Source organism: Eurytemora carolleeae, unplaced genomic scaffold (genome assembly GCF_000591075.1).
Source record: "Eurytemora carolleeae unplaced genomic scaffold, Eaff_2.0 scaffold9, whole genome shotgun sequence".
Taxonomy (NCBI): domain Eukaryota; kingdom Metazoa; phylum Arthropoda; class Copepoda; order Calanoida; family Temoridae; genus Eurytemora; species Eurytemora carolleeae.
The window spans coordinates 49,676-70,326 of NW_019396095.1; the positions used below are offsets into that span (position 1 = coordinate 49,676).

A 20,651-nucleotide genomic window follows, 5' to 3' on the forward strand; every position below is an offset into this window, starting at 1 on the left:
CAACTTGTTTTCGAACATTCCTGGAAAATATGAAAATGTCGTCTTCATTACCAAAAATCCTCGAAACAGGAATAAACGTTTTTATAAGTAACTCTCAGATCATAACAATTAAAACATATTATGAAAAATCAACTATATATAAATGTGGCGAAAGATAATCGATGACTATAGGTTGTAATATCTGAATGATTTGTTTGAAATTAAATTGATTTTTTTACGGTCTAAGTCGTATGTTGCAATTTTCTCAATTTGTATGGACGCCAATAATGCCATGTTATTCGGTATGAGACGTTTTTAACAATTTTCTCCTTATAGACGCAACAGATAGAAGTAAGATTTGTAGCGAGCAAAATCGCTTTTATATCGCATTAAGCCTATACCCCCTTTCATTTTTCGCAAACACTCCCTTTAATGCCAGACAGGAAAAATAAAAATGCTGAGAAATCATTATTAATGAGATAATTTACCATCTTCGCTTTTAAATTAAATTCGGTCTGCACTGGTAAATTGAAAAAAATACACACTTATTTTACAATATTATTTTTGACGCTAAAATAAGCTTGTTAACAAAATGAATGAAAGTTACGAATCCTTTTAACTTATATTTAATGATAACACGTGTCAATTTCTATCAATGATCATCATAACAAACTTTTCTCAGACTAGGTTTAATAACAACTCGTTATGGCTTTCTCATTAACCCAGCTTTGCCTGGAAATCAAAACTTTCCATGCTAAAGTCAATAAACAAAATTTTTAAAACTTTCCCAAGGTTTTACCGAGCTCCCCTATCCAAATTTGAGACAAATCGGTCAAGGGTTTGTGAATTATGATAGGACATACAACAACAAAAACAGTAGACAGAGGTTACTACTTTACATAATTATAGCTGCCTAGATATTTCAGAAGCATTATTTTTATATTTATCATTAATCATACCAATGATAACAGCGCTGTGATGTCGTCTTGGTTCAGATAATTTCCCCACTATTTCACATGTTCCACTAGAAAAAAAATTTACTTCTTTTTAAAGTCTGATATTTAAAAAGAAATACTGGGAAATTGGGTAACAGAAGAATGAGCCTTGTAGTTTCTTGTTTCACAAGGAGAATGATCGAAATATTGAAATAATATTTTTCAAGAATGAAATTTAAGTATTTTTCTTCCATTATTTAAAGTTGAGAATTTGTAACCTAGGAAAGGATATTCTGAATATATGAAGGTTCCACCAGTTTCTGGCAGGATCAAACGCTCCTCCAGATATATATATGTTAGACCCAGAGCTGGTAACTCTACAACCTAAACACACATATTTAAGGGTCTGGGTTGGATTATTTTTATTCGCAGATTTAAATTTTAGTTTTTGAATGAAAATTTAAAACCTGCGAAAATCAAAAATCTTTCGTTTTTGTTGAATGATTTTTAAACAATACCACTAGGCTTTCGACCAGGGGCGTACGAGAGGGGTGGGGGCACTGGGTGCACGTGCCTCCCCTACTCGTGTAATTATAAAATGATATGATTTGGGGGAAAAAAATTACAAGACATTAAAAGGCAAGTTTTTTCATCCTTTTTTAAATTTTTTTACACAAAATTCAGCTCGTAAAATAACTCTGAAAATTTGTATTGCGCTCCGCGGAAACAAACAAAAAACCTAACTTCCAGGGGGTTAATTTTTTTCTTCTTCAAAATAGGGGTTTTTAAGGGGCGGGGGGGGGGGCACAGCGTCTTCTAGAGGGTGCATAATAATCAAAAATCTCTCTTTTTGTTGAATGATTGTACGAACAATACCGCTAGGCTTTCGACCAATGAGAGGGCTCAAGAGTAAAAGACAAATGCTTCGAGAATTATCATTGGTCAACCCTTTTAAGGTTTAGGGCTAGTCATTGGTCGGCGTTGGGGTTAAGATGACTCTTCTGGCAATTTTTTGAACGGGTTTAGTTACGGTTAGTTTTCATCAGAGAAATAAGTTTAACAGTTAGAGTTTAGGTACCAGAACCAAAGATAGGATTTAATGAATCCCGAGAAGTTGAACTATTCTAGCATGGCCAAGAGGGCACAAGACAAGTATTTCAACTAACTGTACCTAGTTCAACTACATCATGATACTCATTATTGATGGTATAAATAATTCTATCAATAAAAACTTATAAATTTTCATTTTAAAGTTTAAATCAAATTACAATTTATATAGTCTGTGTTGTTTTACGTATTTTTCAATTGTTAAATTATTTGGAACCAAATATAGATTTGAAGAATAATCAAATAAAAACTATTAACACTAAAAAATAATTGGAATATTTATATTACCTGTAGGATACGCCAGATAACCCCGGTCTTTGTTACAAATATCGTCTAATCCGAATCTCTCCCGAAATTCTATTGAGAAGAATCCGATCAGTTTAACAGTGAATTAATTACTTTTCTAAAAACTTTTGGGTGAGAGGGGGAAAATGTGGTGCTCGTACCCAAGACTTCCAGTGCTCCTGGAGTCCGTTAATTAAAATCGAATTAAAGGCGCCCATTTGTTTCGCCCTCAAATTGTCCCCCATTTAGTAGCCTCCGATTGGCATAGCTTGAAAATGCATGAAGTTGCCTCAGCTGTGAAATATGTATCATATATTGATTTTTTGGTATCCAGGTTTAATAACGCATATCTTTGTCGAGTTAAATTTTATCTATACATTCCCATTTTGAGAAAATATTGACAGTGCTTAAAAAGTTCTCAAAAATAAAATAATTAGTTTTACACTACGCACTAACGATAATTTCAGCTTTCTGTTGATCAGCTATCTGCAAGGATTTCTTATTCGTACAATGGGGAAACAGCCATATTTCGCGTCCGATTTTTCAATTATACCCCCCCCCCCCCTACTGGAAAATTTCATAAGCCACCCCTGTAACAAATAGACAAGCAACATGTGTAAATAGAAAACTCTGTAAAGTACAAAGTATAGTGAATAAATATTTGAAAAATTGGACGAATTGGATTATTCCTGCAGTCCGAGGATCGAATTGAAAACAAATCCATCTTCTGTCAGTGTTTCTTCTCCTTGCATATCAAAATATAAATCTAACCGCCAAGAATAATAATTTCAAGTTTATTAGCATATTGTTTATGTTTGGATTATTCTCATAACTACCACAAATGGACAAGTAGTTCGTAACTTCTTAACCCCTAAAACTGTACCAGAGCTGGAAACTTTTAGATACTTAATTAGGCACTTTTGATTTGAGGATCAATGCTTCATCTCTGCATTTCATTTCCTCTCAATAAATCGAAAAGATTAAATTAATCTGCAGGGGTTGAAGCGAGCTATTTTCAGGGAGGGGGAATAACTGAAATGAAGTGAAAAGCATAAATCCTTAAATTATAAGTGTCCACAGTGGATATCGAGATCAAACATCATATAAGTTAAATAAAGCTTAAATAAATGCCAAATCTCGTGAGGTATTTCAAATTCAAAGAAAGAACAAAGGTGCCATTCAATCCACTGTTGTGTAATACTATATAATTTGGTTAAATTGTTATGATATATTATTATTAAAGTTTAATGATAATAATTTCTACCTGTTTCCATCTTGACTGTCAGGTACTCGATATGCAAGAATACAAGGGAACACAATGCAATCTCTAAAAGTTACAAAGTAACAAAAAAAAAACAATAGAAACAGTGAGATATCCAGTTATTACATTCTTTGCATACTATTATTTCAAAATGAATAATTTTTTAATTATCAATACAAAAATTAATAAAAAAAATAATTAGAAATGACTAGTATGCACTTAAATAAAAATCTGTTACAAATTTATTATTTCTAGAAAATTAATTATTATAACGAAACTTCAATCAGATACTGCAAAAGGGGGGGGGGAACAATCCCCCCCCTTCTGACCTCTTTTTCCCCCCCCCCCCCATCCCCATTAGATTTGTATCTATCTATTCATAAAATACCTAATATTTGCTTGGAAGTATGGAATCATTTCATTTATTAAAGATAGATTCATCTCTGATTCCAGTTTCTGAAAATAAAACTTTTTATTCAAAATGAATTTTAAAACTTAACAAATAACAAAGCTGCTATAATTAAATAAATAAATCTCAATCTTTTCCCTGAATTGCAATTCTTTATTTTAAAGGATTATACATGAAAAAACGGATAAAGGACAATTTGAGATAAAATAAAAGCATTAATCGATACTTTACTGTGCTGAGTGGTGGCATAATACCGTGCTTTCAATGCCAACATGCTATCATGTTTAAGAAACACTGGGGTATTATCCGTCATTTCTTCGCAAGTACAAAAGTTTTCATTAGATATCGACAAGACGATGAGAAATAATTTACATAATAAAAAAAAAAAACTTGGAACTAATTTTCAATTATTTGTTTCTCAGATTTGTTTACTGCTCTGTTCAAAGTTTCTAAGCATATATTTGGAAGAGAGGGGATGGCCAGGTGAAAGTTATTTTGTTGTATATTTCTGTAAGATAAACTACAATCAGAGGTCGGAATTTATGAAAGAGACACGGATAATTCAGCCTTTTCCCATTGAGATCAAGTTAAAACAGAGATAGGGTTTAATTGAATACGTGGCTGTGGTTAAAAGGTTGTTCAACTACTACATATCATAAATTCCGAACTCTGAACCTCTAAACATTTTCATGAACATTCCCTTTACAGTGAGAACAGTTAGTACACAGTCAATATTTTAAATTTAATTCAAAATAATTTAATACTTTCCATCTTTAAAATTAAATTTTAGATCAAACAAGTATTCCCCATTCTTTGCAAATTTCCTATGCAATTTTGTATTTACAGAAATATAAAGTATATTTTTAATGCTCAAAGAAAGTAGAAAATTTATTAAATTACTAAAACTTCAAGAGACACACATGTTTGACACATGATTGGCACATGATTGACACATGATTGACACATGATTGACACATGATTGACACATGATTAATACATGTTTGACACAGGTTTGACACATGTTTAACACATGGTTGACATATGCTTGACACATGATTGACACATGATTGACACATGATGGACACATGATGGACACATGATTGACACATGATTGACACATGTTTGACACATGTTTGACCATGTTTGACACATGTTTGACATAAGTTTAACACAAGTTTGACACAAGTTTAACACAAATATGAGGTTTAATGACTAGTATAAATGATTAGTATAAAAAGCGTCATAATACAAAAGATTTCCGACCTNACACAAGTTTGACACATGTTTAGCACATGTTTGACACATGTTTGACACATGTTTGACACATGTTTGACCATGTTTGACACATGTTTGACATAAGTTTAACACAAGTTTGACACAAGTTTAACACAAATATGAGGTTTAATGACTAGTATAAATGATTAGTATAAAAAGCGTCATAATACAAAAGATTTCCGACCTGGATTTGTTTAAGTGAATCTAAGTGAGCTAGAAAGGTTGAATACTCCAGGTGTAAGGAACTAATGAAAGCTGGAGATAGGTTACAGGTTTCTGATATTTCTTCCATCAGACTTCTGCAAATATAATTGAAATAAGAGCTGATCACTCCCTTAAACCTGTAATCTTAAACTTGCTTAATCCTCACCTGATAGTGTTAACTTTGGATAAACATAGAGATTAGAAAATAAGAATTTTGAGCGAGTAATCATTTTCGATTATTTACTGAACATGGTTTTCATAAAACTAAAAAAATAATAAAGCATGATTTAATGCATTTATTGTCTAAATAATTCATCGAATTTGATCAACAACCTGTTGTATTTTCTAAATAGAAGTCCATATTTCATAATCTGCAATGTGCAGTCATTTGACCTAGTCATCATTAAATCAATATTTCTCATTCTTACAGATTTGCACGTCAATTAATTATATTTTTATCTCAAATAATAAAGGATGGCGAAGTTCTAGATGTTTCTTACATTTGTAATTTAATAAGTTTTTTTGTTAAAGTTTGTGGAACCAAGCTCCAGTGTTTAGTCCAGGACTGGAGGACGGAGATCAGTTTAGAATCCGTCCTACAATCCAGGTCCGGATTCAGAAGTATGTCGGACAGGGTCTCTTCATCTAACCATTGAGAGAATTGGAATCAGGGTTTATTTTTTAGTTTCCTACGGGAATAAATGTCGTCTTTGAAATTTGAATGTTAAAAATTTTCTTGTATGATTTTCTCACTAGTGAATACGAACTTGAAGGTCCGACATTAAACAAATGAATATTTTAAGTTAAGTTTTTTTTATATATTCTATATAGTTATTAAAATGTGCATAAGTGAGTACGTATACAAAAAAAAACAGTAGAAAAAAAGCCCGAATAATCATACTTAAATATAACGGTTTTCAATAATTTCCTAGAGACGCCAGATCTTCAATATTAAGTTTGTCAAATTTATCAACCGCAAGACGGAGACTAATCTTTTTAAGATTACTCAACCCCAGCTCCCCTGCTACAAGGAGAACCTGGAGACATGATCCCGGGATTTCCTGCTCAACCCTGGTTAGCAAGGTCTCCTCGCTTCTCCGGGATACATCGTCAAATAGGAGAATATGAGAGGTCTTGAGCAGAGAGATTATACTCACAGTTTCTAATGACGACATATCTAAATAAAGTAAAAATATGACTGTATTCACTTATTCATTTATTCTTAATATACTTGATTTTAATCCCCCATTCTCCAGAACAAAAGATAAACTTACTCATAAAATAGTTTTAATGGCTAAGATATAGCTAATATTGCTAAACAAATTTAATTGCTTATACACATTTTAAAACAATGTTATTATTAATTTGGTAAAAAATATCAATTTTGCATCGTTATTCGTTTTTTTTGTGTGCATATTTCTTTGGTCAGGGCCAAAATTTGACAAAGTACAAAAAAAAGCAAATGTTTCGAATAAATAATTTTGAAAACATTTGCGTTTCTTAACACTATGCCAAATCTTGACCCTGAAACGACTGAAAAACGAACCAACTTAAAGCACGTCACTAACCAGATACAGGGAATGGTATGAGTTGTCGAAGAGACATATCGACTGAGTAAAGCTTTTGTCTGATGAAGAATGCACGAGGATTCCATAGTTTTCTCTTAATAAATTTCTTATTTTCAATTTTCTCTATGAAAGTATAGCGACTTTCATATTTCTTCTCAAAAAAAAAAAAATTTTCAGAACTTTTATACACTTTTCAGAACTTTTATACACTTTTCAGAACTTGTATACACTTTTCAGAACTTTTATATACTTTTCTTAACTTTTATACACTTTTCAGAACTTTTATACACTTTTCAGAACTTTTATACACTTTTCAGAACTTGTATACACTTTTCAGAACTTTTATATACTTTTCTTAACTTTTATACACTTTTCAGAACTTGTATACACTTTTCAGAACTTTTATACACTTTTCAGAACTTGTATACACTTTTCAGAACTTTTATACACTTTTCAAACAAGAAAAACGATATCTTACACAATACTGATCATAAATATGTTTTATAAAAAGGTTTGGTTGAGAATCGGACATTCTCTCTATCAATGAAAGGGTACATTAAGACGAGTACTTTTATCTAATAATAATACACTTACGAAAAGTAACATTTTAGTGTATTTACCCAAGGCACCAAATTTGCACCAGTTGAGAATTGTTGAAAAAGCTGACGGATCAACATCCTAAAAGTCGAAATTTTAGTAAAAATAAAAAAAGAACCCCCAGGTTACCAACAAAGAAGAGACTTCAGAGTACGAAAATCTCCATACAAAAAAAGTCTGAACTCCGACAGAATCATCTTCGACGAGTTCGACCGCTCGATAAATCCGGTAAGCGACATACAATAAAAATAATGAAATTGTCCGCGCAGGGAACCCTCCTGGGAATCATAGTTTACACTTACAAAGTGGGGGGAAAGGGGGGGCTAATTCGACCCCTATAAGGATTGATTCGGTTAATTTAATATTAATATATACATATATTAATTTAATATACATGTCCGAAGCTGAATCTATTTAACGAGAAACTTTCTAATATAGATCACTTATCAGTAGATTTAAACTTATAAAGTGCCGTTAATTTGTTAGAAAACAATTTTTGAACCTCCTTAACCCTCCCCTTTCGACATTGTACTTGAATATCATCGGTAACACCTGAGCATGGTTGGACAAGTGGACGCAGCGCCAGGCCATATCGCCTGTCCTAGCCTCGGCGCTCGGCCCTATTACCTGTCCTAGTCGCGGCCCAAAAAGCGTTTTCTAAGTCAAACCCATATCTAGACGTACATAGAATCTTTTTTATGTTAAAAATTTAAATTCTCAGAGTTTATGGGTAACCTTGTAGAGCTGACAAAATATTGATTTGAGAAATGTATTTCTTTATCATCTAAATTACCTGAATCTTAATTTGTTTTTGAACACCTTCCTTAAAGTTTTCTCCGAACAAAACTTTAAAGTAGGAAGATTTTTCACTCAACAAAACCTAATTGAACAAGAAGTGTTTATCTTTTATTAATTTTCTGACTTTTTATAAATACCCATAGCCCTCCCTTTAGGTCTAACTGCCGGAGTCCCGCGTCCTTTACCTTTGATTGAACAAAGAAAAGTAGGAAGAACCAAATATAACGGAAGGGGTGTATTTTTCTCCAAAAAACATCCCTCCCCTTCTGAAATTCATGTTATGTATGCTTAACTGCGCGCATTTATTTAGGGTTAATCATTGAATTGGGGAAAATAAATTATTTTATGGAAAACAATGAAACTTTGGGTAATCAATATCAAAAGAATAGAAAAACTTGCCTTTTGATCTCCCATTTTACACTTTTCCCCACCCAAATCATCAAAAAAATCCCCCCCCCCTCCCTTCTAGTGGGAGGAGTAATTCTGAAAAGTTTACACCCCTTTCAAACGGTTTAAAGCAATTTTCATACTAACTGTAAAGAGTTCATTATAGCCCCCAAACGTTATCATGATCACGGTTAACTAGACACCCAATTAGCAAAACCACTTCTTTCAGTTAGAGGATCTAGCGTTCGCTTAAATCCGATAAAGAAGCTCGCTCGGCACGAATCTTCTATTTTAAACCCAATAATCTGTCCTAACCTTGTCAACGAGGAAAGTTGAAGTCTCGATTTTTAATTCAATTTCATTTAAACTTGTTTCTCCCGACATTTTCACTCGCTTTGATTAACCCATGTATGTTTTTCTCAGCTGTTATCCCAGATTTAAAATTGAACTTGCGAATGCGTTTGAAAATTTATTGAGCGTTTTTGCCGCGTTGTGTTATCATTTTTTAAATTAGCTCAATATGGACTTTCTTTTCCACCTAGCTCTGCATGAAGTTCTACACTTAGCTCCGCATGAATCTCCGTATTGTCTCTGCATGGAGTTCTGAAATTTAGCTCTGCATGGAGTCTCAACATGCTCTCTGCTCAGACTCCAAACTTTCGTCATCATTTTCTGCAGTTACAGTTTAGAACAGGGTGCCCAACCTTGTGGATTAAATCCCCAGAAGTGCCAAATCTGGGGATTTTGAAACCCCTTTGGGATTTGTAGATATTCTGGGGATTTTAATCTTTATTCTGATATTTCTGATATTCTGTCAAAAATTAAGGAAAAACATGTCTCGAAATTATAGGAAAGTTTTCCTGTAACATTTTTTATTTTTTTTAAATTTAAATATTGTCAGTTTGTATTAGATGAGTATTGTTAATCTGGACAACTTTTAGAAATAAAGTTTTCTGTAAAATTAAAATTTCCACGAGAAAATTAATTTAAAGGCAGAAAAAATTCACAAATGTCAGTAGTAATTTTTTTTTTTCAAAATATTACAATCTGAAGATGTCTGAGATTCCACTGACGCTCATTTGTTTTCATATCGGTATCTTGAAAATTGTTTAATCTATAGGATCAAAAAAACTATTTTTTGGAATTTCGGTTTAACATTAGTTTTTTGGCAATTTTTTTCAAAGTATGTAACATGAGCTCTGAATTGTAAGCAACTATTTTTTTCGAAGTGTGTAATGTGACTTTTAATCTTTTTGTGTTTCAGAGTTTTAAATGAAACTATAACATTTGCACTGCAGTAAAGAGATCTGAAATTGCATCAGTTACAAAAATAAATGTTAAAAACTCTCATAAATCCTCCCAAAAAACTCTAAAAAAGCTGTTTTCTGCAGGAAAAATTGAGGATTTTCTGGGGATTTCTTAGTTATTTATTGAGGATTTTGTGGATAAAAATTTGCCTTTCAGTGGATTTTTGACAATTTAGAGTTGGGCACCCTGGTTTAGAAGCGAATTCAAGTGGACCCATAAAGTCAAGTTCATGATTAAAGTGACTATTTAAAGATCGCAGTTCAGTGAAAATATTTTTTATTAGTATTTTATGAATATGTTTATTCTTAATTAAATTTAAACGTGGAAAAATTCCAGACTATGCACAGAGTCTTTAATTCATGTTGACCGTGAAGCGCTTAAAGGTCATTTACAATTTTGGGTTTAATTTTGTGTTAATGTCTTCACCACCCTTTAATTTCCTATTGTTCGCTTTTTGGACCCCCCCCCCACTGGGTTTCCATCTTCCTACCCTAGCTTCTCTAAGCCGCGGCTCTCGGCCCCAAGAATATCCTAGCCGCAGCGCTCCTGGCCCAGAAAGTGTCAAAACCTAATCCCGAAATATTACAAAATAAATAATGTTAATTTTATTGAAAAATATTGATCATGTTCAGGGGGAGGGGCTAAAACCGTACAATAGGACGGATCCCATTATCCTTAATGCTGCTCGTTTAATTTATAAGATGACTAAGATCCCCCCCCCCTCCTTAGCCCATATCTTAGGTTAGGCCATGCTAGGGGGTCGAGCACCCCAGCTAGAACAGGCTAGGGGGCCGGGCGCTGCAGCCAGATGACCAATTATATCCATATGTAACATATGAGATCCATTTACAAAATTGATAGGAAGGGGGGGATGTCCTAGCCGCAGCGATCGGTCAGAAAATGTCCTAACCTACCCCTATATAATACAAAATAAACTATAATTTTGCTGAAAATTAGTCAGGCATGTACAAAATTGATAGAAGGGGGTGGTCCAAAAATCGTTCAAAAGGACAGACCCACCCTTTTTATATTTATCCTTAATATTATTTACAGAAATTATGTTAGATATAATATTTATTATCCCTGACACATCTCATGGGTGATACTCTGTTTATTCGACAGTCGAGGAAGAATGTTGCGTTTAGGAAAATACAATCTAAAGCTTATAACTTTCTGGAGAGACCAAACAGTAGATATGAGATCCTGTATCACGTGCTCGTGTTCTGCCTCGTGTTCGTGTGTATCGCCCTCTCCGTGTTCTCTACGATCAAGGAGCATGAGGTTGAGGCGGGGGAGATCTTGTTCCGTCTCGAGATAGTTATCGTGATCTGGTTTAGTATCGAGTTCACTGTTAGACTCTGGTCGGCAGGTTAGTTTAATATGTTTGATACCCAGGGGTGTATATTTTTACTTAAATGTGATCCCTTCCTCACACTGAAAAATATTTTCTTATTCTCAATAAAATCTGGTAACCCTATTTATCAAGGAGTACAAGTAACCAAGTAAGTAAGTACTTATTTTCTACTACCTTCTTCAGTTTTATTTAGTTAAGGGTATATTTCCTTCACAATTCAAAATCCCACCACCCCCAGATTTTAAAATGTTTTATTCGCTGAATTGAGGGAAAATGAATTTTTGATAGAAAACGTAGTGTACACTCCTGCTGGAAATTACAACGCATTTTTACTTAAATTGTGCCTATATTCTTTATTTGGGTCTAAATAGTAAAAACTGAAAAAAAGAAAGATGATATTTCTTCCCCATTTTTGCAATGCTCTGCAATTCGTAATATTTTCTTACTTCTGTTAAGATTGTACTCTCTACCCAAACAGATTATATTGTCTCCCTCCCTCAGTGCTTCTTTTAACTGTCTTTTAAATTGGTTGCAAATGTAATAGTTTCATGAACCATGTTATTCTAATTTTCTTCAATATATTAGGTCATACTTGGTAACTCAATTTTAAACATTTTTCATCAAAATAAAAGGTTAATTGAGGACGTTATTTTGCACAAAAGTATAAAAGTTGTTGGAAGAAATATATTTTTAATTTTAATTTGTGGATTTTTATCGCTTCTAAATCATGAGTTCTGAAAAACGTTTATGTTCAGGATGCAGGTCCAGGTACCAGGGATTGTTAGGAAGACTGAAGTTTATCAAATGTCCATTTTGTATCATAGACATAGTTACAATATGCGCTTCTATTGTAGTCCTATCCGGGCTTGGAGGTCAGGTTTACGCAGCCTCTGCGCTTCGAGGTCTCCGGTTCTTCCAGATCCTCCGTCTTGTGCGGATGGATCGACGTGGAGGAACCTGGAAACTACTGGGTTCTGTAGTTTATGCTCACAGACAGGAGCTGCTCACAACCCTCTACATTGCATTCTTAATCCTCATCTTCTCCTCCTTCGTGATGTACCTGGCGGAGAAGGATGTAAATCTCGAGTTTGAAAGCTTCGCTCATGCGCTCTGGTGGGGTGTTATTACTCTCTGTACAGTAGGATACGGTGATATAACTCCTAAAACCTGGCAGGGTAAAATCATTGCAAGCTTCTCAGCTATTGCCGGAATATCGTTTTTTGCGCTTCCCGCCGGAATTCTTGGATCAGGGTTTGCCTTGAAGGTTCAGCAACAGCAGAGACAGAAACACATGATACGTCGGCGGGTTCCCGCCGCTACGCTTATACAATGCTTGTGGCGGTGTTACGCCGTGACCGACGGGCATAGTAGTTCTGCAACCTGGAGGATTCACATGGTTCCGCCGAAGTCTCCGCCATCTTTCAAGAACAACACTTCATTCGTTCACAGACTTTCAATCCGTAGAACACGACACTCCTTGAAATCTCCAGTCTTAGAGCACTTCAGAACCAAGCTGAGAGTAGAGACTGAAACATGCTTTGACGAGGGACGACAGAGCAGAAAAAATTCTGAACCCTTTTCTCGAAGGTTCTCCGATGACGATGACGAATGTTTGGCCACTTTACCGTTTCTTCTTACTCACAAGCACAAGGCACTAAATGGATTCATTACTTATTATAATTGTGAAGAGGTTATCAAATCAAAAATGGTGTTTGCTCCTTCTTAATACTCTAAATTTGAATGAGAATTATATTGCTAACTATTATTTCATTAGTTAAAATGAACTCGTAACAAATTTCACTATCTCAGGCCAATAACGGAGCAAGAAAAATTGCAGACTACATTTTTAAAATCACATTTTATTTTTATTTCGAACATTATGCTGTTCACGAAAAAAAGCCACTTCGATCAAAGACCCATGTAATTTTGTAGCAAATTTACTGTTTTCTGGGACACCCTGTCTTATTTTTAAAATATGTAACTCCACTGAAAACAATATTAAAGGAAGACCCCCCCAACAATAAAGATCAGTTTACTTACAATATTAATAAAAGTACTAGATATTGGTACGTTTTTCAAAATTGTCAGAAAATAAAATAATCACATAAACTTCTTTTTACGATTTTTAGACTGAATTAAATCAATGAACACCCACATAAAAAAATAACTAGTACAAGGACTTGTTTTACATATTTTTAATCATACGAATCATTTTTTTAAACATTTAAAAGCTAAAAGAGTAAGACTAAGTTTATTCGATGTCTATGGAAACGTATAGCTGGGAAAGGAATTTTATTGGTGCATGCAAATTGAATTAAATGTGATGAGCAGGGTGGTGACTTGTCATAAGTCCTTAGTAAACATAGTTTGGCAAGAAGCTAATACTGGGAATCTGGCAGAATTTCGGATGTCCATGTCAAAGGATTTAGAAGAAATGGTTAAGTAAAGTTTTGTAACGAATCCAATTTCAACAGGGTGCTATTAGGGCAATACGTAAACTCAAATATTTAGTCGCCAAACGAAAGTTCAAAGAAGCGCTCAAACCCTACGATATCAAGGTAAATTTTTGTTTTAGAAACGGTATATTAATTGAGTTTTTTTGTTAAAAACGGTACCCAATTATAACCGATAACAGATTTTATTTCAATTGTCAATACTTTTGATCTGAAATTTCATTTTGTTAAAACTCTTTATTTAGCTCGTCTTTTCATAAAGCATGGTAAATGTCAACCAAAAATTACTTTTATACCTGGCGGCTTGGCCAATTTAATAAATGGGAATGTAAGGATAAAATTTAAATCAGTGAAGGAGGTAAAGCAAGACTTTTTGTATCAGATATAGTAATATTTTACAAGTCATATCTCCCCCCCCCCCCCCACACTCGAAATATATTAATCTAAGAGAAACTAAAGATCAATGTTAAACATGTTTTTTATCTAGTACAAGATAATTGTATTTGTTATAATTACTAATACTGGGAATAAGAGGCTTGAGAGAAAAAACTAGTCGCCTTACTTCTACATTGAAGAAAGTACGTCATCATTAGCAATTCCTAAAATATTAAAAGAGTCTAATCTTTGGAAATTTTTTTCAAACGCTTTTTCATTCATTTATTTTTATTTAATATCCATGGTTGGTTTCTCTGTTTGTATACAAATGAACGTATCAACGGCTGAACCGATCAGATTTAAACTTTTTGTACATCTGACATTATCCAAGAAAAGTTAAATGACGATGATTAGTCGAAATAAAAAAAATATATTAAAATTCCTCTTCTGAAAATCCACCATTGTGAACAGAAAACAAGACCTGAAAATGTAAATTTTATATTCTCGAAGAAACCAATAATACTATTGCTAGAAAGAGGCCCAAGGCGTTCTGAAACCCCTTAAGCATAAAGAATTAATTAATCATAATTAGAAGACTTAAAGTATCCTGTAAAGGGACTGTAAGCGTAATTTCACGTGATCCTTCATGTCCGATTTACAACGGTGCCCTTGACACCTTAATCTGATCAAAAGCGTTAAAATCTGATCTTTCTTACAAACAAGAAATGCGCAAGTCACTTTTGCAGAGTAATCACAAATCAACATAAACAGTTTTCAAAAACAAAACATGTACTTTTTATTCATACAAAGCTTTTAAGGGTACCTTTGTATGGAGTGTTGCATCAAGTTAAGAAGTTAAATGTTGATTATTGATTAGGATGTGATAGAAAGCTACTCTGCCGGTCACTCCGACCTGGTGACAAAAGTTAAGAGTGTCCAGAATCGTCTTGACTTGATCCTTGGCAAAGATGGTTCTAAGGTTAGTTAAACAGCCCCCCCTCCCCCCAGCCCATCCCTTAGTTCTTCTTGAAGCTAAATATTTTTCTAGAAAGAAAAATTGTTCTATGTTCCCCAATGCTCCGAAAATAAGTTTTAAGTTCATTAGGGAAATTCTCGGCAAAATCTTCCTCGCCTTCCTTTCCTGAGCTAAAATATTGTGGATATCGAAATCAATGCTTCATCTTCTCTTTTTGTTAATTTCAAGATTAACTTAATCTTAAGTTTTTATCAACAAAACTATATATAACTCGACCAATAGAATTGGGTTTGGAGAAACCAGATCAGCAGATCAGAGAAGCCGGGAAATTTGAAATTTTGCGCTCCATTTTATTAGTGAACTCTCATTGCTCGCAAACTGGCAGGGAAAGATAAATATAGTGTTTGGGATTAAAGGTATCCAATTCTAGAGTTTTAAGCTCTGCCACATTTAAGTCTTAATTCAAATTCTAGGCTAAGGATGTGTACGACTCAAAGACAAGTTTGGCCTCAAGAATAGTGAATGTGGAAAGACAGGTGGATAATATTGATGAGAAGCTCCAAGGATTCCTTGAAATGTATCTAGAGGACAGGAAGAAGATCCTTCATCTAGCAGTATCCAATCAATCATTAAATACAGTAAGTTGATTAACATATATTTTGATCAGGCCTCTAGCTAGAAATAATAAAAGGGGGTTGGGCTTAAAGTTATAAAAGTCTCAGAAAATGTTTGTTTTTAACTGACTTACATCAATATTTTAGTTTATATGATATTTTGGCTGGTTTAACACAAGTCTATTAAAGTTTAACACAAACCTATTAAATTAAAGATATTTTGTATTTGCAAAACACAAAACTGCCTTTCATTATTTCCTTCATAACTAAAGGAATAAAGATGTACAGAATAGATATCAAGTTATAATTCGAGTTAAAGGCTAGAAACCATAAAAGAATGAATGTATACAGAAAATTGTTACTTGCATGAATAGCCGAAAATTATTTTTAGGACGGAAAGTAGCATCAAAAATGGAGCAAATATCTGTAAAGACTTTTTTTTCTCAGATAATATTCCCCTTCTGTGGAAAATGGGTACACGTGTCCCTGTGCCCCCCCCCACATCGCTACGGGCCTGCTTTTGTTAAAAAAATTCTATGAACATGCTTTTTAAACGTTTATCTAGGAGAACCTTGTCTTGGAAGACGAGCGTGAGTTGAACCTGAGTCCTGGTTCTAGTTCCGTCCTAGACTCTAGCTTGACAATCTGCTCCACGGTAGGACAAGGGACTAGTGGAGAAGATCTGGACAAATCAGAACACCAGGAGAAAAGTCCGCATCAGCTTCACACTTGCTGGAACCTAAACAATGCAATCTTAAATGATTAAACGTCATTATAATTGATTGTTTTAAATAAACAATTTATTCATAGATTTCAGGGTACAGCATCTCTATCGCGATATCTCCAAATGATCAACAGAATAGGAATAATAGTTGCTATCGAGAAAATCCGCCAGCGTAAAATATCAATTTCCAATCGCTTAATTGAAGAAATCCTTCTCTTTGATTTGAAGATCACATGAAAGATCCGATAGCACTGATAATCCCTTTCAGCTTTGATCAATAGACCAAACTTAATGCATGATTTTATTAAGTATTAAATGTTTGTGCTTGCGTTTAAAGCTTGGAAAATATTTTTAATTACTGCTTCATTCATCCATGGCTTTGTAGTCAATATTGATGTCATATAATGAACTTGACTTGTGATTTGCTTAACTTCATTTGATAGCTTTAATAACTTAAAATAAACATTATTATCGTGGGTCCCAAAGTGGTTTCACGGTAATTCTGTCTTTTGGAATTTTATGCCACTAAATTAACGATCATATGAAGATTGAGTTAGGATAAGCCAATTCTATCCAAACTTCGCAAGAAGAAGATCCAGGAATCTTCTAAGATCCAACGATCTTTTATTCGAAAAGTAATTTCAGCAATTCTTAAACAAGGATAAAAAAGTATAGGTACGGTCGCTAAATTTTTAATCAACCTTTATTACAAGTTTTTAAAGCTATCACTTTAAACTGACCATATTAAATGTTTATATTTATAATTGTGTGATGTGACCTGAGCTTAATGTGCCAAAGATTGTGACTATGTGATGTTTACTATGTGTGCTTTCAATGTTTTTCCTGACTATTCGTGCTAAACTATTATTGTTTGATTTGCACAAGCTTTCTTGGTAAATTTTTGTACTGTACTGCTGTACTGTGTACACTGTTCAGCATATACAAAGTCAATACATTTTTTCAGGGGCTCACCTAATTAAAAAAAGTCCGCTAATTGTTGCAAAAATCTTGAAAAATTTAATGTGAATAAAACTAAAAACTGAGTGGGTGAGTCCCATTGTATTATTATTATAAACTTGGACCAAAGAATCAATCGATGAAATATCATATCTGTTAAATATAAAACTGATAAATTTTAAAAATGTTCTTGTTGAATTCTTTTTGTTCCAGCGAATTTTTAATCAATAATTAAGTTACAAATATTGACAGGCAATAACTTGTTTCTTAGTTTTTAGACGTAAAGGTTTTTGGACTACAACAGTTAGTAGTTACAACAAAATACTGCTTCATAAAAATAAGGTTCCAACATTTCAAAACTGTATTCTGCAAAACTTTGCTTTTCATCAATGCTAAATTCGTTTTCTTGGGGGAAAATGTACGGGAAAACCAACCAAAATGGACTGTTTTTTGGGATTAATCTTCTCTCAAGGTTAGATTTAGCAAAGTGTAAGGAAAGCAAATGTTTTAAAATAATTACAATTTTAAGATTTTGGTGGAACCATTAATAAGTCCAAAAACCTTAGAAACGAATTTAAACTAAACAAACTATTGCCGATATCGTTTTAAGTGCTGAGAACCCAGAACAGTCATTATCAGAATCTGGATCAGCATCAAAATAGAATGGACACTGAGTATTTGTTATACATGTTCCAGTTTTAATCTAATATAGTCCATCTTATTATCTACATTTCCCGGTTTGAAAATGTTCTACTAAATCTCCATAATATGATTGGATACAGAAAGTTCTCGAATCTATAATTTTGGTTGTGTTACAGAGGAAGATATGGGTTCCAGGAACGGTTGGTCCAACCTCAGTGAAGAGGCGGTGGACAAAGAGAATAGGTAAAAATTAAACGTAAAAAATAAATCGAATAACAGGAAATGCTTGAAAGTTAAAAGCTTTAAATGTAGAAAGTAACTAAATATGAAATATCCTTTCTCCCATTATTGTTAATTTCTCAGGAATGTACACTGCATCGTAACCAGTTGTGTAGATATTAATTTGAAAATTAGAAAATGAAAAGAAGTAATAATATTTTGAACCAAAAAATTTATATACAAAACTGTCTTAACCCATATACGAAACGCTGGCTCCGACACCGGGTTTCGTGCTCTGGTCGTTAATTTTCAATAACTATACTTCAGGGACTACCAGGAAAGATTGTCAAGTAAAGCCGCATATCTCAAGTCGTTAGCGTTTGATATCGGTAAGTCCCCTTAAAAACAACTAATCAGATTTTTATTTATTGAAAGAACTTATTATTATCGAAGACTTAGTTTTGTCCATAATTTCCGGTCTGCAACTTCAGGTTGTTCTTCTATTTAAACAAATAAAAGGGGTCCCTGCAGTTACAAAATGATATGGATATTATAGAATTTTTTCTGCATACTTGATAAGAGAGTGGATTTATTAATATTTATAATATTGTCAAAACAATGATAAGCCATTTAGTTTAAAGGAAAGATCTCAGATTTGATTTGAAATTTTCAGAACTACGACATTTCAAGGGGAATTTTAAATCTTAGCGGAGACCTATCGCTTGGGTCTTTAGGTCTTGTTCAGGGGTTCATCTAGGACTAATCTTGGTGAACATTGTTTGGCATAATTTTTCTTCATCTCTTAACGAACAATTTTATAATTGAAAAGGGGAGCACGGTTTACAAAACCTGGGATTTTGTGTACATTTTGAATATAACATAATTTAGGTGGGTTTGTTATTAACCCACCAAGGGGCCATTAATGTCGTGTTAAAATTGTACTTTGACGAACATGTCTAATCTCAATATTTTTCACAATTTTAAAGTTTAAGGCGTGTAGTTTAACTTTAGTAATCAAATGTGCCATACATGTAGGTATGTGCTTTCAATCGGCTCGTTTTTGGGTCTTTTTTATTGCTATATTTTCTTTCAGGGTCAAAATTCTAAACATTTGCCTTTCTTTATGTCTAACTTTGATCCTGGCAGAAGATACATGCAAAAAAAACTAAGAAGACGCAAAAACGATCTTTTTTAGAGTTTAGGATAAAGATATTACAAAGATCAGAAAAAGGAAACTTCAACATTATACAGTCTTGAAATCTTGGAAGATTTATTTTTTTCTAAAAACGATCAAAAACTATTAACAACACTACGTTTATGCAGGGCCCGGCTATTCATCATCAAATCTGCCGGAAATAGCTTTCTTAGTCCCTAAAATCTGCCAAAAATAACATTATAGTCTAATATCCCTCAAAGTGAAATCTCAAGATGAACCCTTGGTCTAATTGGTTCCGCCATTTTGAAAATTCTAGTGAATGAACAATGAACAATTTGTTGTTGTTTAGAGACTGAAGCTAAAGATCATCATCGTCTTTTAGATGACGTAGGAGGAGATTTTGACACAAGTACAGGTAAAATCAGTTCAATGGAGTGGTTTGCATAGAGATTCCTTTGACTAGAGTGTCAGCTTAGAAATCCCTTAAAAGGAAGTGTTTGCCTAGTGATTCCATTACAAGAAGTGATTGCCTAGAAAAAGGAATTTGGAGTGTGTGCACTAAATTCCCTTTACAGAGTTTCTGTCTATAAGTCCCTTTAAAATAAAGTGTCCGGTTAGCGAACTCTTAAAAGGGTTACGTTGCCTAATAATCACTGTAAAGGGAGTGACTGCCGAGAAATTCAGAGATTGCTTTTAAAGGGAGTGGCTGCTTAGAAATAGTAGAGGGATAGATCAAATAATAAATGTCTTCGGTATATGATAATTTGCGTCTCCATTTTGTCTTAGAAACCCAAATAAATTAAATATTATAATATAAATATATAAAATACATAATTATAAAATATATATCTGTGTCAATATGTATCTATTTCAGATTCAGTTTAATCCTATTTTATCCTATTCTTTAAAACATAAGTGCACTCGGCTGAAATAATTTGACGAGAGCAAAGTTAGATCAATAAACAGAAAATCAAATTAGTATTATTTTTTTTTTCTTAGAACTTCATATTAGATTATGATCATTATTTCGTTACATTGTATATCATAACAAATTAGTAACGGTTTCCA

General features: G+C 33.4%; 3 protein-coding genes across 16 annotated transcripts in view; 2 read left to right on the top strand and 1 right to left on the bottom strand.

The window, feature by feature from the left end:
• LOC111694764 (uncharacterized) overlaps window positions 1-9,441 on the bottom strand; it is a 15,240-nt gene extending 5,799 nt beyond the window's left edge. Inside the window, exons 1-14 of one of the 9 annotated variants that reach the window (XM_023463771.1) lie at window positions 9,121-9,315; window positions 8,556-8,603; window positions 8,414-8,500; window positions 7,618-7,701; window positions 7,024-7,117; window positions 6,384-6,632; window positions 5,956-6,100; window positions 5,436-5,550; window positions 3,956-4,023; window positions 3,571-3,633; window positions 2,996-3,051; window positions 2,310-2,378; window positions 1,193-1,298; window positions 939-1,003 (exon numbers count right to left, since the gene is read on the bottom strand). In XM_023463771.1, coding sequence (XP_023319539.1) covers window positions 939-1,003; window positions 1,193-1,298; window positions 2,310-2,378; window positions 2,996-3,051; window positions 3,571-3,633; window positions 3,956-4,023; window positions 5,436-5,550; window positions 5,956-6,100; window positions 6,384-6,632; window positions 7,024-7,117; window positions 7,618-7,701; window positions 8,414-8,500; window positions 8,556-8,603; window positions 9,121-9,189 — 1,318 coding nt within the window. In that variant the 5' untranslated portion in view covers window positions 9,190-9,315. Of the gene's footprint in view, window positions 1-938; window positions 1,004-1,192; window positions 1,299-2,309; window positions 2,379-2,995; window positions 3,052-3,570; window positions 3,634-3,955; window positions 4,024-5,435; window positions 5,551-5,955; window positions 6,101-6,383; window positions 6,633-7,023; window positions 7,118-7,617; window positions 7,702-8,413; window positions 8,501-8,555; window positions 8,604-9,120; window positions 9,316-9,343 lie in introns of those variants that run through there. The other 8 variants (XM_023463776.1, XM_023463773.1, XM_023463772.1 and 5 more) reach the window with 8 other exon arrangements.
• Window positions 9,442-11,142: 1,701 nt separating this feature from the next.
• LOC111694754 (potassium voltage-gated channel subfamily KQT member 5-like) lies at window positions 11,143-18,385 on the top strand. Of its 6 annotated transcripts, none has more exons than XR_002763704.1 (7): window positions 11,143-11,482; window positions 12,223-13,118; window positions 13,942-14,025; window positions 15,173-15,274; window positions 15,745-15,909; window positions 16,451-17,852; window positions 18,133-18,385. XR_002763704.1 is itself a non-coding variant. In XM_023463758.1 (6 exons), exons 1-6 carry the CDS (start codon window positions 11,209-11,211, stop codon window positions 16,649-16,651), a joined length of 1,722 nt encoding a protein of 573 aa, XP_023319526.1. In that variant the 5' UTR covers window positions 11,143-11,208; the 3' UTR covers window positions 16,652-18,385. The 6 variants fall into 6 exon arrangements, 1 of the variants encoding a protein (XP_023319526.1); XR_002763705.1 differs by having other exon boundaries at window positions 16,451-17,105; window positions 17,323-18,385; XR_002763706.1 differs by having other exon boundaries at window positions 16,451-17,105; window positions 17,332-18,385.
• LOC111694756 (BET1-like protein) overlaps window positions 17,845-20,651 on the top strand; it is a 14,952-nt gene continuing 12,145 nt past the window's right edge. The window contains exons 1-3 of the mRNA XM_023463761.1: window positions 17,845-18,451; window positions 18,755-18,816; window positions 19,933-19,998. Of these exons, the coding sequence (XP_023319529.1) occupies window positions 18,393-18,451; window positions 18,755-18,816; window positions 19,933-19,998 (187 nt within the window). The 5' untranslated portion in view covers window positions 17,845-18,392. The remainder of the gene's footprint in view (window positions 18,452-18,754; window positions 18,817-19,932; window positions 19,999-20,651) is intronic.

Excerpts from the sequence above, each read along its gene's own strand:
- LOC111694754 (XM_023463758.1), top strand. The coding sequence starts at position 11,209 with ATGGGTGATACTCTGTTTATTCGACAGTCGAGGAAGAATGTTGCGTTT. Across the intron at positions 15,275-15,744 it reads TTGGCAAAGATGGTTCTAAG|GCTAAGGATGTGTACGACTC; the intron begins GTTAGTTAAACA and ends TTCAAATTCTAG. Across the intron at positions 15,910-16,450 it reads CCAATCAATCATTAAATACA|GAGAACCTTGTCTTGGAAGA; the intron begins GTAAGTTGATTA and ends ACGTTTATCTAG.